This window comes from Narcine bancroftii, chromosome 2 (genome assembly GCF_036971445.1).
Source record: "Narcine bancroftii isolate sNarBan1 chromosome 2, sNarBan1.hap1, whole genome shotgun sequence".
NCBI classification, from domain to species: Eukaryota; Metazoa; Chordata; class Chondrichthyes; order Torpediniformes; family Narcinidae; genus Narcine; species Narcine bancroftii.
In genome coordinates, this window is record NC_091470.1 from 155826670 (window position 1) to 155838893 (window position 12224).

The 12224-nt window shown below is 39.9% G+C and overlaps 1 protein-coding gene across 8 annotated transcripts in view; it reads left to right on the forward strand.

Annotated features, from left to right (window-relative positions):
- ubr4 (ubiquitin protein ligase E3 component n-recognin 4) overlaps nucleotides 1-6086 on the forward strand; it is a 220003-nt gene extending 213917 nt beyond the window's left edge. For 7 of the 8 annotated variants that reach the window (XM_069918722.1, XM_069918723.1, XM_069918726.1 and 4 more), the window contains 3 exons: nucleotides 2585-2675; nucleotides 3034-3196; nucleotides 3639-4028. In XM_069918722.1, the coding sequence (XP_069774823.1) occupies nucleotides 2585-2675; nucleotides 3034-3196; nucleotides 3639-3703 (319 nt within the window). In that variant the 3' untranslated portion in view covers nucleotides 3704-4028. Of the gene's footprint in view, nucleotides 1-2584; nucleotides 2676-3033; nucleotides 3197-3638; nucleotides 4029-5829 lie in introns of those variants that run through there. The other variant, XM_069918724.1, reaches the window with a different exon arrangement.
- The last annotated feature ends 6138 nt before the right edge of the window (nucleotides 6087-12224 follow it).

Sequence of the window (12224 nt, forward strand, 5' to 3'; positions counted from 1 at the left end):
TGTCTGATTCTTCAGCTTTTGTAGATATGTTTCTGATGTACTTTGTATACCCATTTGTAATTTTATGTGGATGGGGTTGAGACTTGGAGAGACCAAATAATAATCAGAATGATGGTGCAATGCAGTAAAAATTGGGTAGGGATACTGAAAATTTGCAAATCATATTTTGGAATGCTGTTTTATATGAAATTGTTGAACTCATTGCCAACCTCCGAAGACTTCCATTTACCCAAATGGATATTCTGTTTCTCAGGCTCATGGTGCCCTACATAAAAATATTGAAGGATGCCAATTTATACTTGGGGACTGAAAAAGTTTTTTTTTAAACAAAACAACACTCGTTGAAATAAGGTTGAAAGAAATACATTACTTTATGGACAGAGTGTATTGATTCTGGACAGTGAAGGGGGTGGGGGAGGGAGATAAGGTAAAAAAAAAAAAGCAGGTGGTGAATCTGCTTTGCAGAGGTAGATGCCACAGGACAAAGGCTGATCATTGGTAAAGGTGGAAGAATTAATCGGATTATTCTGTTGGGAATGGTCCTTTCAGAATGCAAAAGAATGTTTCTGGTGATTGCATTCCCTTGGAGGTGTTGGAGAGTAAACACAATTATTCCTTGGATATTACTGATGTGGTAGAAAGAGAAAACAAGCACAATTTGATCCTTATTCTGCAAGAATGGAGCAGAGGTGGTCAAAGCAGAACTTTGCAAGAAATAAGTGGCAATGGACATGTTGATGTAGTGCCAGTTGATGAAGTAGACAAAGACGATGCGGTCAAACAATATTCATGGCTTTTATTAGCAGAAACCTATGGTACAATAATGAAAGACAATGGGTGCATAGACAGTTATACCTAAGGGGAATGTCTTTAATGTTAGAGATAATGCACAGCCAATGTTAGTACAGCAAGGCTTGCCAGAGGGAAGACAGGCAGCTTAGCAGAGATTCACCCCAGTTGAAACTGCTGATATGGATGTCTGAATTTTCAGTTTGGAGGAATTGTAGGCAAGGTACAATGTTGTTGCAGTGGTTATAGGTTGCCATGGATTGTCACCTTGTCATGGTGGAGAATCTTGTGTGGTCCTGTGATGCTGTCTGGAACTATGCTCCTGGTAGGGTCACCCATGGTGGTAAGGTCGAAGGTTAGGTCCCTGACAAAGAACAATCCTCAGTGATGCAATTACTCCGTACTCAACAGGTGTGAAGGCAGACAAAGGCTGCAACAAATCCATCAGCTTCAATTGTTATGGTTTTCATGTAATTCGAATAAATTGGTTGATTTGTGAAGTATCATGTGCTTCTTGGAATTAAACAAATACACGCACAGGCATCTTTGCTCTATGGATTAATGGAACAAAGGCCATAATCCTCGGCTACGAGGGATAGCCACAGCAACAGGTTGCAAGTCTATTGCCTGTAAAATAGTGGTCAGGAATGGATCTTATGAAAATGTGGCAAGTAGAATTATATTGTTGGGGCCAGGAAACTGAAATTCATGATTGTGGTGAAGAGTGGAAGAAGTATCGCTAATGAGGATGAAAAGCAATAAACACGAGGTTACGCATGATACAATATAATTGGGTACACAGGCTATACACCACGCCCCAAAAGTTAAATAAATGGGACCCAACAGTAACAGATAGATGTTTTCGCTGTAAGAAGGTAAAGGGAACAACAGTACGTGCAATTTGGGCATGTGAGAAAGTAGAAAAGTTTTGGGAAGATCTAAATCAGGTATTAAATAAAATCACAAAAAGCAAACATACCAAAAAATCCAGAGATCTTTCTTGTAAGTAATATAAAAAGTAAAGAATTAGGCCTCAAATTGGTTGAAGCACAAAAAAGATTTATTATGATAGTCTTAGCTGTAGCAAAAAAATGTATAATGTCAACCTGGAAATCAGTAGAGAGCCTGAGAATACAGCAGTGGTACATAGAAATGAATAAATGTATTCCATTGGAAAAAACTAACATATAATTTAAAAAAATAAAGTTACAGTTTTCGAACAAATTTGGGAACTGTACATGGAACATAAAAGAGAGGGCCTACCGCGGACCTCCACCCTCTAAAATGATAGAATGAGAAGAAGACGAAATGAACAGACACAGTGTATAAAAGTAGATGACACAATTTTCTTGTTTTATTTTCATTGTGTGATGACATTGTTTAATGGGTTTATTGGATTGTATATGTTGAATGTTTAGTGGGTAGGGAGGGGGGTGGGAAGGAGGGAGGGGGGAAAAAGGGGAGAAAATGCCAGTTTATATTCAAGAGGGAAATTTTTGTGTGTATTTTGGTTAATATGGTTAATAGTGTGAAATTTTTTTTTTTAATTTAAAAAAAAAAGGAAGATGAACCCCAACCACCAAGAATATACATTTAGCAATGTTATTTTCTGCTTTGCCAAATTTTGGTCATCATATATACAGGTTAAATTTCTTTGAAAGATTAAGGGATACTTCATGAACCATTCTTTTGCTATTCTTTCTACTTCTCCTAAGTACAAAAATAAAGTTGCATCTTTTGGAGTAGTTATAAGAAATCTTCTTTGTTAATGAAATGCCTTGATTTTTTTTTTCAGGTTATCAGACAAGTCTGTGAAGGAATATTCTGTATACCGTCCTGCACTGCTCTGCTGGGGATTAGTGGATCTTATTTATGGCATTTTCAAGGTATGATGTTTGTTGGTACAGACGTGTTGACCTGATGAATTCTACACAGAGCTGAATTTGAGCTCATAGTGGTGGAGCTTGGGTATTTGCAAGGAAAATATTGTTATTCCAGACAAAACTTTTGAAATACCTAAGTTCTGATGCAAGTAAATTTACTACCCACAGGTTTAACTCCAAATTGGAACCCAGTCAATGGTTTTTGAGTTGAATAATAGAGATTGTAACACTTTGTAAAAGCTTATTACTCTTTGACTTGTTAAGTTAAAAATGTTCTTGCAGATTCTGCATCATTATCTACAAGTAACATCTTTAACGTAAAAATTGTGATTTTAAGACTTTTTATACTTTCCCACAACAGAAGGTTCCAACAAGTAACACCGAGGGTGGCTGGTCCTACTCTCTTGCTGAATACATTAGACACAACGACATGCCGATTTACGAGTCAACAGACCGATCACTCAAAACTTTCCAGGATGAGTTCATGACTGCCGAATCCTTTGCTGAATTCTTAGATGCTGCAGGTTGGTATTCAAATTAATATTGTGCATGAATATCCTTCCTTTAGTCAAACAGAAATGCAAGCTATTCTAATACTAACCCTTAAATTTCCATGGTCCACATGAGACAAATATCATCAAAGTTTTCTTCACAAGTTAAAACCAGCAACAATGTATTATTCTAATTGATTATGGACTTCAAGAAGATAAAAGAATGGCTTTTACTGTGATTCCCTTTCCTTTCAAAAAGGGAATCACAGTAAAACATGTGGCAAGCAAACAAACACCTTAATTCAAAGTTCAGGTTGTGTGTGTTTTGTTATTCTGAGAGATTTGCTTTAATATACCTCAATTCCTACCCTTCAAATGTTTAAACGTTCTTTTTCATCCAGCAATGTTTTATATTAGGCAAATCCCCACAGTGGCCAATTGATCAAAGATTTTGTATTGTGTTCACTTTTTACAGGTCTCTTAACAGAAATTGAAGATCCTAACAACTTTCTGAAAGACCTTCTTAACTCTGTTCCCTGAATGTTTGACATTCATTTATTCAAAAACAGCAAATATTTAAATATACTTTTAGAAATACCATGTTTGCATTTTCACTTTCAAAGCAATTGAAATTAATTTTAGGTTCTTAAGCAATGTTTCTTAAATTGCTTTCTGTATTGGTGTGCAGGATTAAAGATTTTAACACATCCACAAAGGAATATGAATGATTGCATGAAGTACAATTGATTTAAATTCCTGTTGTTCTTGTATCCAGTACTTCACAGTAACAAGCCACCAATTTAAATGTTATGCTAGAATTCTGGTTCATTACTACATCCAATAAAATTAAATCATGATTCTCCTCTTTGATGGCAAGTGATTTAATGTAACCAAGACTAACCTTGTCCAGCTGCACTTCATTTCAAATTTGCCATAAAATTTCTTATAAAAATGGTAGTAAATGGCAATGGTAATTTTCATGGGGAAACTATCTTAAAGAACACGAATGCCAACATTAAATGGTGAAATGTGACCCTCATTAAAACTGATGCAAGTATACAAAACCAACATTTTGGGGAAAAAACAGCTACCTGGGTTAGTGATATTTGAAATGTTCAAAATTAAAGACACAGTTTATTGCCAAATGAATCCATACTTCACTTGGCAGAATATGGATGTAATGAAGGTGAAATTAAAATATGTTTACTAATATCTAATTTAACGTCAATGTCCTGAAATGTTTCTCTCTTCATTGACATCCAACTTTGGTAGTCAGTGGGTGAGTTAATTCTTCTCACTTGATCTGATATTTGATGCAATCCAGCCTTGGGATTAAGCATCATCAGGGCAGGCTCCTTCCCCAAACAACTCTCCACAGACAATCTACTGCACTTGTGCCTCTCCCCAGCTGACCTGGGCCCACATGGATAGCCCCTCCAAATTCCCCCATGCTGCTGTTGTCATCTCTGTTCCTGCTCCTCATTCAGCACCATTAGCTGGCCCAAAAAAATCCTCAGATTATCTAATCTGCAATTTTGGAAAGATTTTAGTTACATTTGCACTAGAATCTGTTCATATCCATATGATACAAGGGAACCAGGTAAAATAAAATACCAAATAAAATCTTAACAGGAATTTAATAAGAATTTTCCACACCCTATGACATTATCCATTATTTCTTTTTATGGTGTCCTCAGCAGAACGTTGCACGAAAGGCATGTTTGATTGTGCAATGTGTCTTAATCATAAGATTTACAATCTAAGCTGTCAAATGATTGCTCAGAAGGGTGTGTCAAATTATCATTGATGCACAAGTTTAAAGAGGCACTTAATCTTTTGTTATTGCTCCTTTATTGCTTTCAGAACCAAGAGGTTATGATAAATTGGCCCAGTCCCCATTCAGCACCAGTGACAACTTTCTCCCAAGGGCTGATTTTCATTGAAAACCCACAGTCTCTTATTACATGATTCCTGTGAAGATCCAGACTTTAATCCTTATGTTGATGGGATGAGAGAGGGAGTTGGGACATTGAGAAGCCAGACAAGTGCCATAAATCCTTTTCAAAGCAGAGGGATGATTGGCAGGGTAGAATGCAGTTAAATAATGCAATAACAATCCCATTTCCTGTTATACATACAAGAAAATTCACAAAGATACCTAGGTTACTGAAACCAACTTAACTAAAGCCTGCTACAAACTCGTGCTGGCCTTGGACAGTTTATTGCAATCTGAAAGGAAGCCTGTTGGAATTTGTCAAATCCCAGACTCAGGAACCTTGGTAAAAGTTTCTTGTCCCAAACAACATGTAAGACAGACAACAAAGCATTCCCCTCTTTCCCCCCCCCCCGAAAAAATGTTGTTATTATTTTTATTCTTGAATTCGCTCAAATACATTTAATACCTAAATATAGCAACCAGGAAAACCTTGCTGTCAATTTTACAGTCTGTCAATCAAAAATTAAATTAGTTTGTGATTTCTCTACAATAAAAGCAACATGGGGGAAAACAATAAAAATGACAGGTTAGCAGAATGGTTGGACGGGAAGCAAATTCACTTAATAAGGTAAAACATTTCATGAGAAAAGAGGAATGTGACATTTTTAGTGAAAAGAAACGTGGCTGTGGACAAACAAAGAATTCTTGGTTTAATTCTTGAATTCAACAGACAAGGATGGACTGGAAAACTCTTGTAATCTTACAGAAAGATTGCAGAACTCTGGCTAAAGAGCAGAAAGTGGGACCAGTTGGTTAGATCCTTCAAAACGCCAACGCACAAATGGAGCAAATACCCTGTGCAATTTACTGATCATAAATTGAATAAAAAGTCATCAATCTTGAACGATAACTTTTGTCCTCTTGCCAGATAATGCCTGGCTTGCATTCTGATTTATTTCCTATTAAATATTGTTTGTATTTGTTTTACTTCTGGATAAAATGATGTTAATTCCTATAAATTGAGTACAGTTAGGCTTTCCAATACTGACAGTGCCCAATGAGTCAGCAACAAGCAGTAGCAGAAGGTTGTAGCACAAGGGTATAATTAAATAATGCTATACAAACACTACTTTAGAGTTTATATAAAGGAACATGGTCACCATAGTGTGGGAGAAGTGATGGGGGCATGGTGCAATGCCTGTCGAGGTTGCATGGAATCTTCCTTGAGGATGAAGAGTCGTTAGATCAATGGGACCTGCAAAAGATCCAGGGCCTGCCGAGGTGAGAGGGGCAAGGAAATGATCACCCCAAATAATTGTTCTGGTAGCCATGGTGCACAGGTTAAACATGCTGCACTAAAATGGGTCATCTTAAATTCCTGGGCAAACCCTTGCAATGACCTCTTTCTTCATTGTCCCTTGTGCCAACGATTTATGCTCCGAAAATTCTTCATGCAAACAAAATTTCTGAAATCCTTACATTACCATTTTTTTTAACTTCAACTTGATAGATGCTGATGACCCTAACTTGAAGAAGGAACTTCAAACAAAAACAACTAAAATAACTTTATTATTAATAGTGTAAATTTGTTTCTGCAGGGGAAACAAAATTCCATAAACTCAGTACTCAGTCTCCCATGCCCCTTGGTGAAAGGCAATAAAGGAACTCTTATTTTTGGGTCATCAAGAATTTAAGATGACCCATTTTAGTGCAGCATGTTTAACCCATGCACCATGGCTATCAGAATAATTATGTGGGGTGATCATGTCCTTGCCCCTCTCACCTCTGCAGGCCCTGGATCTTTTGGATCAAATGGGATGCACATTGGGTACTAAGAGGGCTATAGTGGGATCGTGGAACATGCTTGTTAGGAGATTGATTGCACAGAGTCACAAAGGTGTCCTTGGCTGAATCACTTCTTTCATTTACAAACATGTACACTTCTACAAATAATTCTACATGTCTGCTGCTAAAATAAAAATCAGCTTTGATGCATCACTCTTCACAAAACTAAGTCTCCAAATTCCTTTCCAATGTCCTTATTCTTCCAACTTGTGAATACATTTTTTATTTATTAATTCAATCAGATTTTTACCCACAGTTCTGAAGCAACTAATCAACATTCCTAATGTACGATGAGTTTGTGATCGAATATCCTTTCTTGTTCTGCTTGATCCATCGCCACACAATTACACCATTCATATCCTTGCCGCTCTTTTTTTTTTAGCTGAGTGAGACACCATAACATCCACCCAGTTCGATTCAGAATCGTTGGTCTCTGCTATCTCCATGCAATAACTTATCTGGGCCTTGGATGCTAACGGTATATTTAAAATATGCTTGTGGAACATAACTAGAGCAGTACAGAACATATCCTTCAATCCACATGTCTGTGCTGAATATGCTGTCCAAATCAAACTGAAACTTTGCTGCTTGCATTTGATAAATATCCCTCCATCCCCTTCTTATTCATGTGTCTATCTTGAGGCAATTTAAATGCTGCAAATGTTTCTACTTCCACCACTATTTCTGGCAGCTCATTCCACACACAAAGAAATCTGCATATCTCCCTTAAAATTTCTCCCCTTCACCTGAAGCACACATCCTCTGGGGAAAAGATACTGACGGACTACCCGTTCATTGTCTCTGATTTTATAAACTCCTCATGCTCCTGTACTCCAAGCTCTGTCTAACCTCTCCCCATAATTCATACCCTCTCAACCTGGCAACAGCCTGGTAAACCTCTTGTGTACCTATTCTAAAGCCTCTACATCCTGTAAGGGGATGTCCAAAGTTCCAAGCAGTACTCCAAGTGCAGCACCCAATGAAGGCAAGCATTCCATATTTCTGAGTGCAGCTCCTACATTTTCCGTGATGAGCAAAGCAGTGCTCTTACCTCTTATCTCTCTATTCCTCATAAAATGACAAAATCCAGGAACATTGGGCTGCCAATCCTGTCCCCTTGCATCCCTGTCATATTTCCAAGTATTGATCCAGGCTCTAAGTCGATCTGCCTTACCCACAATACTCCTTTCATTAGAATAAACACGCTGCAGCCAATCAGTCTCACTGCGACCATTTGCCTGTTCCTTCCCATCCTTATTTAACCTAGCATCTGCCTTCCTTCCCTTCAACCCTTCCACTTGCTGCCCACTACTCTACTTCCCACTGCCTCCCCCTTAGCTTTAGTTTAGACCTTCTTGAGTAGAACAAGTAAATTTTCCTGTGAAGCTATTGGTTCCCATCTAGATCAGGAATAAGTTGGGCAGGTCCCACCTGTCCTGAAAAAAAGCCCAATGATCCTATAGACAAATGCCTCCCTCCTGCACCAGCTCCTTAGAAATACGTTAAATTGTACGGTCTTCCATTTTTTTGCCTCACTATCACAATCCTGAGGTTGCAACCCTGGAAGTCCTGGTTTTTAAACTTACTCTTCAGCTCCCTAAAATCATTCTGCGGGACCACATATTCCTTCTTACCTTTACCATTAGTACCAATATGGGCCACTACCTGTGGCAGCTCTCTGTTCTCAGAATGTTCTGAACCCACGCAGTGCCCTCGTTGACCCCAGTTCAATCTAACATCCTGCTATCTTTGTTCAGAAAATGAATCGTATTTTCAGGAACTATCTATTGGAAATGTTTAAATTTTAACATGTTTGAACAATCAAATCCTCCTTTTGAACATGTCATGTTGGAGATTAGTACAAATCTGCCAGGCAAAAATCCACACCCACATAACATTGTGATTACATTTCCACGACAGTTTTTATTTGGTGAAAAATAAAATTATAATACCAAAGATGATTAAACACAAAAAAATTATCGTTGCTCTTAATACAGTTATAAAGGACAGGTATTTGTATTGTGGCTTCAACAACATCAATAGCAGCTGGCAATTATCTTTAACATCGTAAAATATCACAATGTTCCCACAGAAAGATGTTTGGGTGATGTACATATACTTTGGTTTTCAGGAGCACTTAGAAGCAGAAAGCAAAGTTGCGAGGGAGGAAACTCCAGACCTCAGCACCTTAACTAAAATACAATTGCTAACAGTGGAACATTTAAATTCAAACTTAACTAAAAGCCCATAGCCTCTGGTTGTAGGGCTGGAATAGATTACAGAGATGGGGAGAATCAAGACCAATGTAGCATTGGAAAATCAGAGAAAAAATGTTACTGCTTAACCTCGAATAAGTGGGGACAGGAGTGATGTGTAAACAGGGGTGGAAATGAGGATACATGTCGTGGATTCTTGAACAACACCAATCTCAGAGAATGAATTCAGAGATGAGACGATGAATATGGGATTCAGCAGTTGTTGGCAAGGCAGGAGCTGCTTTTTGTGATGGCATGATACCAAGCTTGTGAACACCTGGCATCTGGTTTTGTGCAAGTTAGCAATAGGTATGATCAATACAGGGTTAGGTTGCTGATCTAACAATCAAGGCCTGGACTAACAATCCAGGAACCCAAATTCAAATCCACCATGGCAAAAAATTCAATGACTGAGTTGGATTTTTTAAAAATATTCTTCATTTTTGAAAAAACTACTTCATTGTTTGCAGATCCATCAAATTCAGTGATTCTCAACCTTCTTTTCCTACTCCATCTCATAGGTGCTCTGTGATGACTTAAAGTAGTATGTGAGTGGAGGAAAAAGGTTGCAAACCACTGAATTAAATCCCTTTTTGTTCATCCTTCTCAGTGTGATCCACATGACTCTAAAGCTACCTGAAATGGTCCACCAGCTATTCAATTATATGATAGCTGCAGAGAAAGAACAAAACCAGACATGATGCTCCAGAAGAACCTTCCACCAACTTTGACACAATGTCATTCCTAATTCAGTGAGCCTTACAAGATCCTCAAATATCAGGAGACTGTTGTCTAGACAGGGAGAGCTGGCCTCCCAACCAAGCCATCATCCTGACAGAATCATAACAGACTGCCAATGAAGCAGATTCCTCCATCACAATTGCACGAGCAGGACAATTCTGCCCAGGAATCCAGAACAGTTGTGTACATGCAAGAGGCAATGGCCTTGCCATTGGCCTCATAGACAAGGAAGCCTCCTGCCAATTACCATGTATTGTTTTTTCTCAGCTGCTAAATTTGGGCTCCTCCACAATAAATACTGGAGGAAGCACTGAAAATAGGAAAGGCACAGACTATACTCTGAAGAGAGAACTTCAATGATGTTACTTAGTAGAACTACAACTGACCAAACCAGACAAGTCCAGAAGATAACTACTGCCAGACCAGGTCTGTGGTGGATCAGAAGTAAAACAACAGGAGTTAGAAATCTACCTGACCTGGTTGTTGCCAATCTACACGTGACCGATGAATCTGGCCATGATATCATTAGATATGAGTACTTCATAGTTCTTGTGGAGACAATTCCTTCTTGATACTAAGAACATTGCACTGCGTGGTGCCTAACAGAACAAACTCAACTCTGGGCATTGGTAATACCTTGTAGTCCATCAGCAATAGAAATGCACACCACCAGCATCTGTAACTTTATGAAAGGTAAAGGTTCCATTATTGTCATGTAATACTAAATTTAGAATGTAACAATCATGAAATTCTTTAACTCTTGTCTTCCGTAAGGCAGTCAGAAAGTTATCACTTCTCCAGCGCCCCTCACTCATTCTCCTCCAACAACACAACCATCTTATGGGAACGTGAGCACTGCCATCTTGAGATGTGGGGTCCCAAGCCGCCTCCACGCAGGGGTGCCATGACTTCACCTCTGCCGCTGCCAAGCACACAAAGTGCTATTTCTGCAGCCAACAGAAACATCCCCAGAAGCACTGCCCAGCCAAGGAGGCGGTGTGCTTAGGACACTATACCAAAGACTGTTAAGTCCAGACCTTCATCTCTCCCTAGCAATGCTGTGTGCAGGCAAAGGGGGCCGGCAACTTGGCCGGCGTCACTTCTGTCCCCGAGCAACAGCACCACGTGCACACCTTGAAAGCCACCATCCTACCAGCGCGGGTCGCAGGCACCAACTTGGCAGTCAGAATCGGACAACAACCGGGTACTGTACTTGACCAGGTCAACCCCCACCAGCTCGCCCATTCGATGATGGAGGTCGAAGTAAATGGTCATCTCTCTAACTGCCTATTCAATAGTGGGAGCACAGAGAGCTTTGTGCATCTTTACCCTATTCAGGTACCCAAACCACAGTGATCAAGGGTCCTCTTTTATGAGCGACGAGTTGCATCGGTTACTTTTAGCATCACAACCAGTAGATCTACCAGCTATAGGCCCTGTGGGAACGGCCAGGTAGAAAGGGCAAACACCACCATTTGGAAGGAAATCCTCCTAGCCTTGAAATAAAGAGGCCTACCCGTCTCTCATTGGGAGGAGGTTCTCCCTGAGGCACTCCATGCAATTAGATCGCCACATGAATGAATGTTTTCCTTCAACAAGGAAGTCCGCAGCAGTCCTGGCTGAAGTCCCCAGGACTGGTCCTCCTCCAAAGGGATGTGTGTGGCCATAAGACTGACCCACTGGTCGAGAAGGACCACTAGGCCACACCGATCCCCAATACGCCTATGTGGCGTACCCAGATGAGCAAGAAGACATTATCTTTGTCTGGGACCTGGCGTATACAGAAGTTCCTGAGACCACCACTGATCCAGTGAGACCTACTACCACCATTAATCACTACATACTGGGCATCCTACCCCGACCCATGCACCAGCTGCTCCAACCACCTTGCCCTGACCACCGCCCCATCTGCCCCTCCCCAGTCACAGGGTTTGCCAATTGTCCAAATCACAGCATACACCTGAGACACAGAAGAACACCAGACCAGCTGAACTTGTAATGGAAACTAAACCCTCTCCACACCTCCCTAAGTAACAAACAGAATTCTTTGGACACCGTGGTTGAAGTAAAAACACAAAATCTGAAGAAACTCAGCAGGTGAAACAGTATCCTTTATGTAGCAAAGGCAGAGATACGTCACTGACATATCTCTGTGTCTGGCTGGCCTGCCTCCACCCTGTAACTCCTCCCACTGGAATTTCCCCAATAAAGGCGATTACACCCGAGTCCCTCCCTCAGTTACGAATCCTGGAATCAGGCCAGCAACAGGAGCATGTGTAATAAA